The 18,104-nt window shown below is 46.1% G+C and overlaps 3 protein-coding genes, 1 long non-coding RNA gene and 1 pseudogene across 5 annotated transcripts; 2 read left to right on the top strand and 3 right to left on the bottom strand.

Annotated features, from left to right (window-relative positions):
- Positions 1 to 62: 62 nt before the first annotated feature.
- On the bottom strand, positions 63 to 1,217 carry LOC120713261 (BTB/POZ and MATH domain-containing protein 1-like). Its single transcript, XM_039999255.1, has one exon. The coding sequence runs from the start codon at positions 1,215 to 1,217 to the stop codon at positions 63 to 65; it is 1,155 nt and encodes a 384-aa protein (XP_039855189.1).
- Positions 1,218 to 2,382: 1,165 nt separating this feature from the next.
- Positions 2,383 to 3,674, bottom strand: LOC120713260 (annotated as a pseudogene).
- A 2,710-nt stretch (positions 3,675 to 6,384) lies between these two features.
- LOC120713259 (BTB/POZ and MATH domain-containing protein 2-like) lies at positions 6,385 to 7,488 on the top strand. The gene has a single exon (XM_039999253.1). It carries the CDS (start codon positions 6,385 to 6,387, stop codon positions 7,486 to 7,488), a length of 1,104 nt encoding a protein of 367 aa, XP_039855187.1.
- Positions 7,489 to 10,115: 2,627 nt separating this feature from the next.
- On the top strand, positions 10,116 to 12,854 carry LOC120711830 (zinc finger MYM-type protein 1-like). Of its 2 annotated transcripts, none has more exons than XM_039997493.1 (3): positions 10,116 to 11,032; positions 11,114 to 11,996; positions 12,663 to 12,854. In XM_039997493.1, exons 1-3 carry the CDS (start codon positions 10,131 to 10,133, stop codon positions 12,681 to 12,683), a joined length of 1,806 nt encoding a protein of 601 aa, XP_039853427.1. In that variant the 5' UTR covers positions 10,116 to 10,130; the 3' UTR covers positions 12,684 to 12,854. The 2 variants fall into 2 exon arrangements, with proteins under 2 accessions (XP_039853427.1, XP_039853425.1); XM_039997491.1 differs by having other exon boundaries at positions 11,114 to 12,584.
- Positions 12,855 to 15,207: 2,353 nt separating this feature from the next.
- LOC120711829 lies at positions 15,208 to 16,799 on the bottom strand. Its single transcript, XR_005690494.1, has 2 exons — positions 16,762 to 16,799; positions 15,208 to 16,642 (listed from the first exon to the last, which is right to left on the bottom strand). It is a non-coding gene; the product is annotated as an uncharacterized LOC120711829 (long non-coding RNA).
- Between the last annotated feature and the right edge of the window lie 1,305 nt (positions 16,800 to 18,104).

Raw genomic sequence — 18,104 nt, 5'->3', positions numbered from 1 at the left:
GACGACTGTAAACCATCGGATCAGAGGGCTGCTTTAGTTCAAGATCAGCCTCTACGCGAATGCTAATCTAGCTCGTCTAGGACGCGCTCATCACGCTGCTCAGCATACGCAATCTTGTGCGACTTGGATGATGATGCTTTCTCCCACAACTCCACGGTGGTAGCAGGACACGCCCTTTTGAGCTCCTCGTACCCTCGGCTCGCCACCACCTCATCCATGCTATTCGAAGAGATGACGTACTGGATGCAGGAATCTTTGAGCTCGCTGCAACTGTAGCGGTCAGGTAGAGCTAGGGTGGTCGACACGCCCTCGACGTCAAGTCTCCTGCAAAGGATGCTCGCGCACACCAGCTTCATCCTCTCCATGGCGTACCGGTCCGCCGCCACGAGTGGATGCTTGACCATCTCCTTGCTCTCGTCTCCGTCGAGGTCGTCGTCCGTTGCCGGCAACGAGTCCGTGTAGATGAAGTGGAGCAGCGCTCTGAAAGCATCAGGATGCACGCCTTCCACCGGTATGACGGCCTCACCGTCGCTCTTCTCTCTCAGTGGTCCGTAGAGCTCCGCCTCGAACACCGGCGAGCGCGCCGCGAGCACGACCCGGTGCGCCCGGAAGGTCTCCTCCTGGACCTTGAACGCCACGTCAGCGCCCTCCGCCGTCTTCAGCAGCTTCCCCAAGTCGACCGGCAGGTCCGACGGCGGCGCTTGGATGACCTCGCATGGTGTCTGGGGTGAGGCCTCTTGTTTCGCCACGATCACGGTGAGGTCGCACTCGATCACGAGGCGGTCCTCTCGCAGGTACGTCGACGCCTCCAGCTCCGTCCGCCGTATGAACCACCGGGCGCCCCAGACCGGGCTCTCGCCGCTGAACGCCCTCGGCGCCGCCGGGTGGAAGAGGACCTTGGACTCGCCGGTGAGGAGGTCCACGAGCCTCAGGTCGTAGACCGCCCGCACCTCGGCGGCGCCCTGCTTCGCCGCCATGAGCTCGATGTAGACGCAGACGAAGTCCTGGTTGCTGTCCTTGCCGGTGTGCCCGTCGGGGTAGCAGCGGACGCTCCAGCCGTGGCCGCCGACGTGGAAGGTGACGGAGCGGATGAACTTGCCGGCGCCGAGGCCCCTGTGCAGGCTGTACCCGGCGACCACGAACGTGTGCCGGCCGCGCGCCGTCTCCGCCGTGCACGTCGACGCTGTCGGGCTCACTGGACCCTGCGACAGCGCCATCGCTCTTGCTGGCGTTCAAGCCGAAGAATTCGCGGCGGCGGCGACGGAGATTCAACCCTGCAGGCTGACTGTAGGTCCCACCTATAGTGCCTCGCTCTATCGATGATCAACAGAGTTCGAAACCGAAATCAATTTTTTTTGGGTATATATACAGAGTTCAAAACCGATCTAGATTTGGATTTTTTTTATATATACGAACTCTAAGCGGGTGTATAATGGCGTAGACTGTTTGTAGGGACTGTTAGGGACACAAACTCAAGGCGTATAGTACATTTAGATTTAGATCCTTACATTTGCCAGATGTTCTATGGTAACACAGTTTAACAGTCAGCGGACAGGGGGCGACACATAGAACAGAGTATATTACCAAATCTGTCTCTTTCGCCTGAAAATTCAGGGTTAAACAAAACAACTTACTCGCTAGATTCAGTCAATGGAAAGATTCATTACTTCCAAAAATACATCGCCATGCATTAGAGGAGACTAGTCTTCCTTTTTTTTTCTACGGAAAAGCTGAAACACCTTACTTGATTTTTTTTTTTAGTTACGGTTTCATTAAGCTTACAAGTGCATACTCAAAGAACGGACGGATGCAACACTACAATTATTCATCACTGTAAAAAAGACATTCTGATCTTCATTTACCAATTGAAGTTTGAACCGAAGTGTATGTGTGAAGAAACAAAAAGGAAGAGCTGCACTGGTTCATGATGATTCACGAGAAACTATTTTGGTCCAGTCTATTTCAGGTACGTCTTGTCCACCTTGAAACAAATCAATCAGTCAGTTTTCAATAGCTTTGCACCGTCTGTGTAGTTAAGATTTTGTAAAACAGTTTAGTACACTTAAGAACCATTAAAATCTAGATAAACAGACAGGAACCTCTTCTCCTCTCACACACCGAAACCAATAGCTTTCCTGTGATTAGTGGAATAGTTAATCAGAGCAGAAGTGCAGAATCATCAGACCAAAGGTATCTTTGGTATAAGAAAATGTAAACTCGACTAAATCATCTCATATGAAATAGCATTATATTATTAGAAGAAAATTGGCATCTCAATCTCTAACCATCCTTTACCATCAGCCATGAGGAAAAAAAAAACGGAAAGTGTGATCTTATATATATTGACAATGTGAGACAGAAGGTATACAGAAAGATTGATCTTTAAGAAAATTTTGCTGACCGCTCCCATATATCCGCAAAGACGGTGGGACATGCTCTTTTGAGGTGCGCATACCCATGGCTTGCCACCAGATCATCCATTTTAGTGGAAGAGTTGATAAATTGAATGCAAGCTTCTTTGAGCATGCTGCAATGATGCTGATCAGCTAGAGCTAAAACAGCTGCCACACTCCCAGCATCAAGTTTCCTGCAAAGGATGTTCTCACACATCAATTTCATCCTCTCCAAGGCGTACCTGTCTGCAACCTCAAGCAGATGCTTCACCATTTCTTTATTCTCATCTTCATCAAGATTGTCCATCACCGGCAACGAATCCTTATAGATAAAAATGTAGCAAGGCCTTGAAAACAGCAGGCTGCATATCTTGGACTGTTATGCTTGGCTGATTCATGTCCCTCATAGGTCCATAGAGCTCCGCCTTGAACACAGGTGACCGCATTGCAAGCACAATCTTGTGGGCATGGAAAACCTTGTCTTCAACCTTGAATGTCACATCTGCTCCCTCCTCCGACTCCAGCAACTTCCCAAGATTATCCACCAAATCTGAGGGCGGCACTTGGATGCACAATGTCCTGGATTCAGACACAGGCGCCCCCATGATTACAGTAACGCGGCACTCCAGCACAAGGCGGTCGCGCAGGAGGAAAGGCCGCCCTTCCAGCTCGCTCTTCTTCATGAACTTTTGAAAGCCCCAGGTCGGCTGTAGTGTGGTGAATACCCTCGGCTTCTTCACGATCGCCACAACCTTGGACTGGTTGGTTTCAAGATTAACTAGACTAAAGTCGTAGAGCGCCTTCACCTCGGCAGTCTCGCTGATGCGCTCGAGGAAGACGGCGACGTACTCTTTGTCTTCTCCTACTAGGACGTCAGGGTAGAACCGGATGCGCCAGTAGTGGCCGCCGACGGCAAAAGCCGCCGACTTGATGAACTTCCCGACACCGAGGTACCCGTCCTTCTGCAGGCTGTAGCCCGCGATCTCGAACACGTGCCTGCCCCGCGCCGTCTGCGGCGCGCTCCTCGAACTCGTCACCTCTATTGGAGTGTTGGATGCCTCCCATAGCTGGAGGTTCTGGGAGGAACGGAAGGTTGCGGAGTTCCGGAGAGGCGGCGGCGGCGGCCAGGGTTTTCTAGGTCTCCGCCCAGTTGGAATCTGGGGGAAGTTTGGGAGGCTTATTTTTTTTAACGCTAAAGCCACCACAAAGGCACTTTACCTCTCGATAACTACACAAGGATCCACACAGCCTAATTTTTTTTTTAAATGGCACTGCTGGCATCTGGACGTTTCATTAAAATTTTTTGATAGGAGGATCCACAACAATGATAAATAACAGTTGCAATATCAAAATTCAACGCTTGCAATGGCAAACTATATACACACATGACTCTAATATCCAATTCGAGGATGGAAAATTCTCACCGTAACATTAAAATCATGTTTCATGGAACAACCATAGCGTAACATAAAGAAATAATAATTGTAACATCGATACTTGACATTTGCAATATGGTTCACAACGTCCAATTTTTTTTCTGCATGACAGATGCCGACATCCTAGCATTGCCATTTTTTAAACGAGATCCACATAGCCCAAGTGCATTAGTAGTTTCTAGCTGAGAACCCCCTGGCTAACCCGGTGTGGTTATCCATCACATAGGAGAGAATCTATGCATGCATGCATGGAGAAGCAGATAAAAGTGATGTCACCCATATGCATCCAAATCCGAAATTAAAAAAAATATAACTATTAAACTAAGCATCTAGATTAAATTTGTATTACACTGTTATCATTCTTATGACAAAATCTTTAAAATATGACTACACTTGCCTCTATTTAAACAACAATGTTTAAGCATACTGAATTCTTATTTTCGGAAACTGTGAACAAATATTTTAAGAAAACAGATAAATAATTATTACTGCAAATAAAAGTTAAAAAAATGAAAAATAAAATTGTACAATGAATAAAATATTACATGTCACGAACATTTAATTATATAGGATAAAAAATAAAAAATAAATATCACGAATAAATGGGTCAACATCACGGTACAATTTAATCTAAAAAACGAAAAAATAATTTAGTATTGCGAATAAATTAATTATGCAAGGATAAATAATTTTACATGAAGAATAAATACATCTACATTGTAAAAAAATTTCATATAAATATATATACACATGTAAACAAGTTGGTACATAAGAAAGATTAATTATAAAATAACTCTACAATGCACGTCCACAATTTATATAAATTCTATACCATGCACAACAATTTATTAAACAACATGAATAAATTATTGTGATACATGGACTTAAAACACAAGTATCAAGAAAGTAATATATAAAAAATTACATAAATTGAAAAAAGAATATTAAAACAAAATAGAAAAAATAGAAAAATAAAGTGATAATGCTACCTCTGATGTGGATGCAATGCATGATACGCAGTTACAAAGGAGAAGCACATGCATCATAGGGATGGATATGGATGTTCGAAAATCTTAAGTATCTTTATTTTTACCCGCTAACATTAATATGGATTTTTGTATTAATATCCGATTTTGAAATGGATGCTAGATGGATATATCCGAATCTAATTTTCAGTATTTTTCTCTACCTGATTAAATATGAGTTTGAAATAAATTTGTAATACGCAACCATATTCGAATCCAAAACAAAAAAGTGACCAGTGACTTATCTTTATTACTAATTACTTAATGATCTACACCATGTAAACTATCTAAAAATTGTCCGTATGACAAATGATTAATAATATTAATTGTAATATTACTAATGATACTAAATAATTAAATATAGTTATTTTTATTCATTTGTTTAATGTTGAAACTATTTTTATGTGTTGATTTACTTATTTATTTAATGGTGAAACAATTTTTTATATGTGTTAATTATTAATGACCTAAATATTATTTACTTTATTTTTATATTTCATTTCACATGTTTAATTATAAAAATTATACATAAATAGGTATCAAGGTATGCTGAATTTTATTACCTATGTTTATGTAAATGTGCTATATACTGATCCTTTACTCGCTACTTGTATATTGACTTTAATCTACTATAAAATTATTGATAAAACAAATTGATACTAGCGATGATGCTATCTCTTGAATCAACAATCTGTTCCTTTTGTCTCTGCATTCACATTCGAATTTGGATTAAAATTGTTCAAAAAGATGGTATCCATGTTTTATTTTATCCAAATTGATCTACTATGTCACAATTTAGCAAAGAAGACACCCCATTTAATGACACATAATTGAGCCGTGTCACGTATTCGACATTGGTGACACATCACAACCAGAAGTGTCACCTATATATCTGCTACCCTTAGCATGGAATAAAATGCGTCACTGATATGAGCATATCGGTGATGTGCCCTATAAAGCCACGTCACCTATCTCTAACAGCATAGGTGACGCAGATTTTTCAAGTCTTTTACCTGTATGCCATCAGAAAAGTTTGAAATGACCTACATGCCATCCATATTTTAGAAAGTTACCTGAAGTTTCTTTTACCTGTGTGCCATTTCTATATAGTACGTTCATCAGAAGAATTAGAACAAGAATAAAAGGAATATAGAATAGAATATTTTTTTGAAGCATCAATAGAATGTTTGGCTGTAGGGAGACACATGTAAAAGGAAGGCCTTAAAGTTCCATCGGATTCTCAATCTTTCCTCTTTTTTTTCCCGGTAGTATGCATATGGCAATCTAATAGGCCTGACAAATCCTGTATCTGAAACTTGTACGCCTTCCCGGATAACTAGCAGATCCGTGCCTACAAATTCTCCAGCAAAGCTTGTCTCTTGTATACCTTCCTCCAATCCTTACTTCCTAGATTTCTGTGAATCCCGTAGCTGCTCTAGCCTCTAGGTTCATCGACTCGTCTACATCCGATCAATCAGGCTTCAGGGCTCATCCATGGGCAATATCTGGTCGTCTCCGGCGACGGCGAGGATGACGTCCTGGTGCGCCCCGCCGGCGCGCGGCGTGCTCTCGTTCGAGATCACCGGGTACAGCCAGCACCGGGCCCTCGGCGCCGGCACGTTCATCCAGTCCGCCGCCATGGACGTCGGTGGGTACCGGTGGTGCATCCGCTGCTACCCGAACGGGGACAGCAGGAAGGAATCCAAAGGCTACGTCGGAGTCTACCTCGAGCTCCTCAGCAAGAAAGCCGAGGTGAGGGCGCTCTACGAGCTTTGGCTGGTTGACCAGGAGAAGGGCGGGCGCTGCTCGTCGCTGATCTATAGCGCCAGGGCGCCCACTCTGTTCAGCACCAGGGACGCTGCCGCCGGCGGCCCCAAGGTTTGCTGGGGCGCCGGTTGGAACAAGCTCATGGAGTGGAACGCGCTGGAAGCGTCGTCGTCGCCGTACCTCAAGGACGACCGCCTCGTGATCGAGTGCCACGTCACCGTCATCAGGGAGCCATGGGTGGTCGAGAGCTCCTCCTCCTCCTCCGCCGCCGCCGCCGTCGAGGCGCCCCGCCGGAGCCTGTCGCAGGATTTCTCGAAGCTGCTGGAGACCAAGATCGGAGCCGACGTCACCTTCAAGGTCCAAGGGCAAGCTTTCGCCGCGCACACCTGCGTGCTGGCGGCGCGGTCGCCGGTGTTCAGGGCGCAGTTCTCCGGCGAGCACGGCGCGCAGCAGCGCAGCGTGACCATTCAAGCAGAAGACATGGAGCCTGCCGTCTTCGAGGCGCTGCTCCGGTTCGTGTACACCGACTCGGTGTCCCCCTCCATGGCCGGCCTCGGCGCCGACGAGAAGACCGAGATGTGGGAGCGCCTGCTGGTGGCGGCGGTCCGGTACGACGTCGAGGGGCTCAAGTTGGTGTGCGAGAGGGCCCTGAGCGAGGGCCTCGACGCCGACACCGTGGCGAGCGTGCTGGTCCTCGCCGCCCGGCTCAACTGCGACGTGCTCAGGGACGCGTGCGTCGAGTACATCGCCGGCACATGCAGGCACAGGCTGCGCGACGTGGTGGCGAGCGACGGGTACGGCCACCTCAAAGCGTCGTACCCTGCCGTGTTTGTGGATCTCTTTGAGAAGGTAGCTAGGATTCGCTAGACTTTTACTTCGTGGGTGCTTGATCCTGGTCATCTATCCCTATTAGGGCCTGAAAACACGTTTCTTAAATACTTTGCCACCAAAATTAAAGGCCATTTGTTTGTATCGTATTATTTTTTAGAGAATTTCTAATCTGTTTCGTAATGAGTTAATTCAATTTATGCCACAGAAAATATACAACTTTTGGGGCTGGTGAGCTCGAGTAGCTCATGGCCGGGGTTCAATCCCCCGCACCAGGAGGCCCCGATCTATTGCCTCCTCCGATCCGGTGAAAAAAGAAACCATCACATTTGTAATCATACCATTACAATTTGTACAAAATTCAAACCTTACGTGCAATTTTCTACGTCTCCAGTTCCTTTGAACCCATACCGGAGACTATCTTATTTTCGTATAACCCTAGATCATACCCCTACTCCTCTTTCCCTCTACTCACCCACACGTGGACCCACCTATCATCTCCTTTCTCCATCCTTCGGAATATAATCCAACTACCCCTGCTACTATGGATGCCGCCAACCAAATCCCCTTCCTCAAGTCCCTCCGCTTGGGTCCACCGAACTCCAGCATGGCATGGCTCCGTGACGCGAGACCGTCTAGCAGGAGGCCATCCACATGGCCCCGGCGGTGATGTCTTTTCTTATGGAGCACTTATCCTTTTGTTTCCAATCGCCAAAGTCACCAATCCATGGGATGAAACTCCCTTGATTGTTGCCCCTAGTCACTGATGCCTCGGTCCGATCCCTCGAGTCAGCGACTCTAAAGTTAGAGGAGGAATGTCAAAGTAACCCTTTCCCAATCCAAGCACGCCTGCTCCTTTGTGCTTGCTCCAATCAAACACTCCCTCCTCCGTGTTCGAGCAAGTAGCGACTGAGGAATGTTGAGTACTCTATCCTACTTGTGATGAGTGTATTGTCAACCGTGCGGTGTGATCGTGCACTTGGTCTTTGGATCGCAGGTACACGGGTGTCTAGTGTCGATGGAGAGCTGCCGTGGAGGTGCTGTGGCCGATGGACCATGCGGTGGACGGCGGTGAAGGGCAGCCGGGACCGGAGCTCGTGCCGGGCGACAGCTGTGGCGTCCACTCCTGGATCGAGGGCGCAAGCGGCAACGGAAGACGGGTTTCTTAGTTTGCACCACAAAACCAAGGAGGCGGACGGCGGTTGAAGACGCCAAGTCGTGGAGGCACGGGCGTCGGTCTCGGGATTGACGGAGGTGACGGGCGTCGACGACGTCTAGGGCCTCGCTGTAGGCGAGGAGGTGACGGGCGTCGGGTGGCGTCTAGGGCCGTCAGAAGGCCGAGGTGGGAACGGCGTCTAGGGCCACGGCGTGGAGGCGGGAATCTTCCTGCGCGTGGAGTTTTGGCGGTTTTTCTCAAAACCGGTCACCTACCCGGGTTTCGCGGACCCCCCAAAACCGCGAACCGGATCTTCATCGACATGGCGGCATCGCGGAGAAGACTTCGAGTCAAAGAAAGAAACTCCGCCGTCGGATGAGATTGTGTACATATTTCCGGTTTTGCCCCTACGGGCGTTTTAGTGTCCAGTTTGAGTCGAGGGTATTTTGGACCCCTACGTGGGCACCTTAAATACCCCTCACCCCTCTCCTCTCTCCCCTGTGCCTGGACAAAATTTAACGGCATCCCCCCCTTGTGCCTGGCGCCACCTCTCTCTCCTTGTCTCTCTGCTCCACCTCCCCTCTCTAGGATTTGAGCCATGGATTCTTGAGACTCTGTAAGTGGATCGATCGGGAAAGGAGGCCCTTTACTCCTTGCGCCCTTCGGGGTTTTGATCTCGTCTCAATTCCTTTCGTCTTCATGCCTTGTTTGTTTGAAATTCGAGTTTCGAGTTTCCTTTGTCGGCAGGGGCGGAAGGAACGGTGGGTCAGGGGGGGCTTGAGCCTCCCCTACCGCCACCGGAGCCATGAAGCCCCCCTAGAGCCCCTCCATGAATTTTTGAGGCTGGATGCAATGTGAAGGGGGGGCTGGAGGTGGAAGACAAGCTGCAGTCGCGCTGCTCATGAATTGGACGGAGAAACACACTATGGCGGCCCACTAAAATGTTAAGCCCAACTGCCCAAGGCCCAGCGAGAGAGAGCAAAAAATCTAAACCACATCACCAGGCTGTCCAGGCAGCCGGCGGCTCGTTGCTCGACAGGCAGAGGTGACGCAGATCCAGGTGGAGCCGCGGAGAGGCAGTCGGCGGACGGCGGGCAACTGGGCAGGGCGCCCGCGCCGTGCGGCAGCGGCCACAGGCCACAGCGGCGAGCGGTAGGCCACCCGGCGGCCAGTAGCCCAGCGCCCAGCGCCCAGCGGCAGGGGGGCCACGGGCACGGCCGCACGGGGCCCGAGCCCGCGCGCGGCACGCGGCACCCGGCGCCAGGACTGCCCGGCGCGGCACGCGGCGCTCCGTCAGCGGCAGTCGGCAGGGGCGGCGCCAGAGCCCGCGCGGCAAGTCTGCCTGCGCGCGGCTGCGCCGGGACCTGCGCCCAGGCGCCCAGCGGCAGGCAGGGGCGGCGCCACTGCGCCAGGTAACAGGCAGGTATGATTTAGTTTCTATTCTCAATTTCTTTGATTCAGTAGATCTATGATTCAATTTTCAGTTTCAATGATTCAAAATTTGATTGGTATAACAAAATTCAGAATGTCGAAAAGAACTATACAATCATATTTTTCAAGTTCAAGTGCTTCAACTCCACACACTAATGAGAGCACATCTGAACCAAAGAAATCTAGAGCAGAGTTTAGTCATTCAGATTTAATTGGGGATCCTGGAAAACGCAAACCTATTGATGATTATCAACCTGAAATTAGAGATCAAGTAAGGAGGGCATATGCTTTGAATGGTCCAACTCAACCTCGTGATCTTGTATTTCCTCGTAAATGGATGAGTGGTGAATTTAGATCTTTTCAAAAGACTTGGTTTGATGAATTTGATTGGCTAGAGTATAGTGAGTACAAAGGTGCAGCTTATTGCTTGTATTGCTATCTCTTCTTTAATTCGTCAAAGCCTGAAAAATTTGGTAGTTCGGTCTTTGCACATCAAGGTTATGTGAATTGGAAGAAAGCTAAGGATACTTTTAATAAGCACAATGTTTGCAAGACTCATGTAGAAGCTAGGCAAAAGTGTGAAGACTTTATGAACCAAAGGACAAATGTGGGTAGAAAATTAGTTCAAGTGGGTAAGGAGGAAGAAAAACGCTATGAGATTCGTTTGACAACTTCTTTAGACGTTGCAAGATTTCTCATAATGCAAGGGGATGCTTTCCGTGGACATGATGAGTCTTCTACTTCGCTTAACAAGGGTACATTTAGAGAAATGGTTGATTGGTACAAAGATAAGGTTGAGATAGTGAAGGCGGCATATGAAAAAGGTTACAAAAATTGCCAAATGTTATCTCCTTATGTGCAGAAAGATCTTACAAAAGCTTGTGCAGAGGAAGTCATGAGTGTCATTATGGATGAGATTATTGGTAGAAAATTCTCAGTGCTTATTGATGAGTCTCGAGATGTATCAATAAAGGAGCAAATGGCAGTGATTCTAAGGTTAGTAGTTGTATTTTCTTGCTTACGTTATTACCTCTATTTCTATAGTTTTACTAACACACGATGAAATATGGCATGCAGGTTTGTGAATGATGAAGGGAAAGTGATGGAGAGATTTCTTGGACTTCAGCATGTTGAGAGTTGTACAGCTATTGCATTGAAAGAAGCTTTGGTCCGTATGCTTTCAAGTCGTAAGTTATCAATCTCTATGCTTCGTGGGCAAGGGTATGATGGAGCTTCTAATATGAGAGGTGAATTTAATGGGGTGCAGAAATTGATTCGCGATGAGAATCCTTATGCTTTCTATGTGCATTGTTTTGCCCATCAATTGCAACTAGTGGTTGTTTCTGTCTCAACTTCTAGTGCGGATATTGCAGATTTCTTTAACTATGTTCCTTTAATAGTCAACGCTGTGGGTGCATCTTGTATGAGAAAGGATGTTTTGCTTGCAAAGCATCATGATGTGTTGCTAGAAAAGATTGAGAATGGTGAGATTATGACCGGAAGAGGTTTAAACCAGGAAAGTGGTCTAGCTAGACCTGGAGACACCAGATGGGGTTCACATCTTAAAACTTTGCTTCACATTTTGGTGATGTGGGAGGCTATCATAGATGTCCTTGAGATAGTCAAGAAAGATTCTGTTAAACCAGCATGTACTGGAGGAGCTTTAGGTTTAATTGGAAAAATGGAGAGCTTTGATTTTGTGTTCATCATGCATTTGATGATAGAATTGTTGGGCATGACAGATATTTTGTCACGTTCTTTGCAAAGGAAAGACCAGGACATAGTTGAAGCTATGCATTTGATAACGGATGTGAAAGATAGTTTGCAGGATTTAAGAGAAAATGGATGGGAGCCATTACTTAAAAAAGTGAAAACTTTCTGTGAGAAGAATGAGATTGAAGTGCCAGATATGGATGAGGAAATAAGTATCAGAGGGACATCTAGACGTAGGAAGCAAAAGGTAACAAACATGCATTACTATCATGTTGAGATTTTTCTTGTCGCCATTGATGCCATCTTGACTGAGTTGAACCATCGATTTAGTGAAATCAGTTCAGAGTTATTAGTATGTATGGCTTGTTTTAACCCAAGGAACTCTTTCTCTAATTTCAATGTGGATAAACTTATGAGACTTGCTGAAATTTATGCTGAGGATTTTGATATTGGTGAGCTTACTCTTTTGCCAAATCAACTTAAATCCTTCGTCAACCGTGCTAGAAGAACTCAAGAGTTCCTTGGATGTTCTGAACTTGGAAAAGTTGCTGAAATTATGGTCAAGACTACGATGAACACATCTTATCAATTGGTTTATCGTCTCATTGAGCTAACCTTGATACTACCAGTGGCAACTGCTTCAGTAGAGAGGATATTTTCAGCCATGTCCCTTATAAAGACAGATTTGCGTAGTAAAATGGGTGATGAATGGTTCAATGACTTGATGATATGCTATAATGAGAAGGAGATATTTAGAAAGATTGAAAATGAAAAGATCAAAAAGAGGTTTGAAGAGATGAAAAACCGTCGTATGTTAATGCCTAAAAAATTGATGGTATGCTCTATTCTATTCTAAATTCATAATTTGAAGGTTCATATATGTTTGACTAATCAATTGTATCTATTTCTGTAGATTGCTTCTTCGGATGAATAATGGGTGTCACCGTCACGCCCGTCGTCTATTAGTCTCGTACTTTGTCTTTTCGGTATGGATAAACTGCATTTTTATTTTTTCATGATGTATTTTTAAATTTCCATCGGTCATTGATGTTTCAATATCATATTGCTTCAAACTATTATATTTCTCTTTTGTGGGGTGTCTTAATGGAGCTACAAGTTGTTGTAGCGTGTTTTTCAGCCCCTCCTAAATTTTTTTCTGGATCCGCCACTGTTTGTCGATTCTTGAGCACGAGTTGATGGCTTGATTCTTGATGTTTTCGTGACTCTTTGTAGTGATTCAAAATCATCTAGCCTAGTGCTAAACCCTCCGAGATCACGAGTCACCACGAATCGAAGTTTTTGCGTTCTTGAGAAAACCCCAGTCTTGCTTCGAATTTCGCTGATTTCTCCCAAACCATGAAGTAATTCGTCGATTCCTTCCGTGGACGTATTCACAAGTCCCTTGTGATCATGCCTACGAAATTTGGTGAGATTTGGACTTGATTTGGTCACTCGATCATCGAGTTTTCGAAAGAACGCAGGCTGGAAAGCGTTTATGGACTCTGTTTCATCTAGCACCGGATGAACTGACGCTTTGAAATTGTATGCGTCGGATCAACCGGTGTATAGGTCTTTCTCTGACTTAGGGTTTTTTGGTGTTCTTCAGTTACACCGGTGCTTTAGCTACCACGAGCATCGGTTTGACCGGTGCATGGTCACCAGCTGCCCCACGTGCAAGAGCTCACTCATTTAACCGGTGTATTGAGTTTTCACAACACCGGTTTTACCGGTGCTCAAGACTTTTCGAGTTGGTGTTCCTCTGAACAACTACACCGGTTCTTGATTGTGCCAACGTCGGTTTAACCGGTGTAGTCAAAGGTTATTTTGTGGACTCTCTAGACAACAACACCGACGCTCGAGCTTGATTTTGTAGGATCATCCGGTGTCAGTCATCGGTTGAACTGACGCAGTTCGAACCATTGCGTCGGATCAACCGATGCTTGCTTTTTCTGCTACCGACTCTGCTCATCGGTTGAACCGACACTTTTCGAATCAGTGCGTCAGATTAACCGGTGGGTTATACCGTGTGTTCTCTTCTGCTGCTTCTTGTGCTGTTCTACGTGATTGCTTCCGATATCATCCTAGCTTGTTCCTAGGGTTGTTTTGTGTTGGTTTAGCTCTTCCATAGCTACTCCACGCTTCACCTAGGACTCGAGGATTTGGGTGTACATTTGGGACTAAGCTGATCTTTCCGATTGCAAGAAATTTTAATCGGCTCCCATTCACCCCCCTCTGGTCACCCCTTCGGTCCCTCAGCGACACCAGAAGCCAGGACTTTAAACAGCAACATGTATATCCAGCATTTCCAGCTCCAACACTACCCAAGGAGCAAGTTACGATCACAGTCATGAGTCGACTACACGATGTCAACTACACAAAAGCAGGAAGTCCAGTAGATGTACTGCTAGCCAATGGAGAGGCCTTTTCACTCTCTAGCTAGCTACATGTTACTAACTATTACACAAAAGGTTAGCCTTCACAAAAGATGTACGCTGTACCCTTCCCCATTTCATTCCTGATTAGGGTCATCTTCGTTGTCACGGTTGCCACTACCAGAAGTGTAATTGTCATGGCTCCTGGCCACTAACCTACAAAGTGGTAGGAATCAAAAGGCAGATACAAATGTAGCACACAATGAGAATAGGTCAACATGACATCAAGTTAGTTTGCAATAGGGGAGAATTGAAAAGTACTATGCATTAGGTCTGAAAAATTCAACAGGTGAGGTCAGTTCATTTGATAGCTAACTACAAAAATCTATTATTATTTTTACTATTTGTTGGGACAGACATGGAAGGTGTGTGACTGGTTCTGCATATATGAACACACTAGCACAAGAGAACTAACACTAGTGATTGATATGAACTGCTAATCCAACATTTATAATCATTTTCCAAGCCAAAGGCTCTGAGATACGCAGGTGTTGGCGCCTATTCGGGGCCGACAAACGAGTGCACACGGTCGCGCGGCGCGAGGAGGAGCTCGATGCAGCGCCTCCTGCGTAGGGCGGTCAGACCGGTTGCCGGGGTGAAGCGGCGAAGTCCGACGAACGCTAGCCCAGGAGGGACCCTGTCAGGGCAGGCGCATGTAGGGTTGTTCTAGGATCGGCAGGCCACCTAGAACGCCTTCAGACGTTACGGAGACGAAGGAAAAACAACAGATAATGGGGTTGGAAAAGCTAGGGTTGAGAGATAAAAGTAAATGTAGGCCTGTTAATGGGGATGTACCCGCCCCTACCCGCAGTAGTTTAATTAATTTTTGCCAACCCGCCCCACCAATGGTGGGTTATGCATGGGTTGTTGATGCGCAACATATTCAGCACTCCAGCATCAGCCCAACAACTGTATCATGCAACACCAAGGCCTGCAGCTGTACCACGTCAAAGAAAAAAAAAGGCCTGCATCTGTACTGTACATGCAAGCTATCAGATCAACCACCTTCCAAACACCTCCTGGTATCGTGGAAGTAACAATGGTAACATTAAAACATAAAAAACTGTGACACATGTAGCTCGAACAAATGCGATGGTAATTTTTGTAACTATCACATGAAGTTACAGTTCCTCAAATGGGCGATGCTGTTGCTATCCTAAAAAAGCTGCATCAGCTCCTTGCAATCCTGAGCCCCAGGTTAACCCTTGGTGCTGGTGCGGCATTATGCCCACAAGTTGGTCCCCAATTCAGGCTCTGGCAGGTCCTCCTCTACTGCAAGCAATGCTATTTTGCTAAATCTGCAGTTAAGTCGTAGCCTCTCCATTCAGCACAGGTCCGTTGTATGTAGACTTGTCACTTAGTTCTCATCTGCTTCAGGCCAACCGAGTGAGTCATTAGGAGATGCAGAGGAGCTCAAAAACAAGTAATCTAGAGATAAGACACCTTGAAATTAAGCATTTTGTTTTCTAGACCATGTATATAGGCTGCGGTCGAAGGTTTCTCTTAGTTCAGTTTGTTGAGCTTGTGTTACAGGTAGCAAAACTTATACAAAAGAATGCCAATTTAAAACGAACCAACTGAATAAACAAGATAACACGATGCTAGCTATCTGTATGAGCAGTACCCAGCACCATCAAGGCCAAAAACCCCAATCAAGTCCAATAAAAGTTATAAATTATAATTGTTTTTTTTTTTGTGTTTCTGGATCAAGTAGTTCTGCATTGCATTTACTGTTTTACCTGGCTCCCATATAATTCAACAGCATAGTTCGATGCAAACAAGATCAGGGGCGAGAGTTAGACCTATTAGGTATTCCATTCCCTGGAGAGTTAGACCTAATAGTTTCACTCTGTGCAAGACAAAGCTAAAGAATATTGCAAAATTTTAACTCCCAAGACATCTGAGGAAAAAAAACTGCAGCATCGAAATACTTCCATAAAATTTTGATTAGAATTATTTCTTAGTCACTAGAAATCTTTATGCTAATATCTAGGGCCTGTCAGGCATGAATACTAGCTAGAACTGCATTAATACAATACCAAGCAAAGAATTGGTGGAAGTTCAGTTCTTATTTTGTCTGGCAATATCTAACACAGCCATCAGCTACTGCTAGATTGGCTTAAAAGAAATTTAAGGGGCTGCAATAAGTTTAATCCCACCACATTACTACTAGTACTATATTCTAATCCAAGTTAATGTTTTCAGGTACCATTTTGGTTAGTGTTAAGAGCATGATGATGGTGTCGCTCTGGATTCTCATCAAAACTAACCAAAGGTCAAGAGTCATGGTTTACTTGAATAGTGGTACTGGGAAACTAGATTTCAGTATGGCAACAGCGTTAAAGCATGCCTGCATACTCATAAGCCAAATGTACCTGGCCAGCCTCCCGGTCTACTTCTGCCACCATTACTGCTCCGATCCCCAAGACCCCAAGTGTGGATGCAACATGGGTGCATGGTGCTACTAGTATCAGTATGTGAGTATGTCAACGAGGTGAATGGCCAGCGCAAGCACATGCATCAGGCTTGAGATAAACTAATCTGATGCGTCAAGTGAAATCCACATGTACATGTAATTACCTATACGAGCAGGCGCCGCCGTCCGGGCGATGGAGAAGTGTTGGAGTAATGGGCTTGGCCCATTCATTCTAAAGCATTAAAAGAATTTAAAGCCCACTATTAATGCTAGGGAATCAATGCTTAATTCCGTACCGGGAATTGAGGAGGATCTCAACCGACTTAAAAGGTGGACTTCGTGTACACCACTTGTGAAGCCGGTAAGAGGAGGACGGTGAACCACACGCGCGCGCGCTCGCTCGCCTCGCCGGGCCGGGCCGTGGCGAGGCGAGGCGAGGCGAGGCGAGGCGAGGCGCGGCCGGGCGGTGCGCGTGCGCGGCCGGACGTGACGTGACGTGACGTGCAGGTGCCGGTGCGAAGGATGTTTTGCAGTAAAGAGTATTAAAACAGAGGGTTAATGTCGTCACTAATGACCAGACATTGAAGTGGTTGTCGGTATCTAGCTTTGCTGCATCAATCAAACCATCACCTTTTGATGGTTCAAATTACAAACGTTGGCAAGAGCGGCTTATACTGTGGTTAACACTATCGAGAGTGATCCATGTGAAAGAGGGTAAGCCTGAACAATTCTCTCCAGAGGAAGGGAGTGCGTTCGATGAGGCTGATATCCTCTTTCGAGGCTTGATCATTAGTGTTCTCGGTGATAACCTGGTGGATTCTTATATCCGGCTGCCAACTGGCAAAGCATTGTGGGATGCTCTTGAGGCTCAATATGGAGTATCTGACGCCGGGAGTGAGTTGTATATCATGGAGCAGTTCCTTGAGTACAGGATGGTCGAAGACCGTTCTGTAGTGGAACAGGCTCATGAAATACATACTCTGGCAAAAGATCTCAAAAATTGCAGCAAAGAGTCCCCATGTGTGTTACCCAATAAGTTTGTGGCCGGAGGTATAATCTCTAAGCTGCCACCTTCTTGGAGGGACTTTGCTACTTCTCTAAAACACAAGAGACAGGAGTTCACAATAGATGGACTCATAGGGACTCTTGATGTTGAGGAGAAGGCGAGAGCAAAGGACATACGTGGGAAAGGAGTTGTTGGTGCTTCAAGTGCCAATCTTGTTCAGAAGAACAACTCCCACAAGAACAAGAAAAAGCCACCGCAGAACCAACCAAAGACTAAGAAGACAACCACTTTTAAGAAGAAGAAGAAGACGGGAGCTTGCTATGTGTGCGCTAGTACGGATCACTTTGATGCAAAGTGTCCGAACCGCAAAGGCAACGACTCCGCCAACATGGTTATTAGCGAGCCTGGAGGAACTTCGGGGTACGGTAATTTATTACCTACTGTTCTTTCAGTCTTTGGTTCACCCGAGTGGTGGGTTGACACTGGTGCTAATATTCATGT

The sequence above is a fragment of the Panicum virgatum genome, chromosome 6K (assembly GCF_016808335.1).
Source record: "Panicum virgatum strain AP13 chromosome 6K, P.virgatum_v5, whole genome shotgun sequence".
Taxonomy (NCBI): Eukaryota; Viridiplantae; Streptophyta; class Magnoliopsida; order Poales; family Poaceae; genus Panicum; species Panicum virgatum.
The sequence above is the reverse complement of the archived record's forward strand: the minus strand, read 5'-3'. Positions and strand labels throughout refer to the sequence as shown.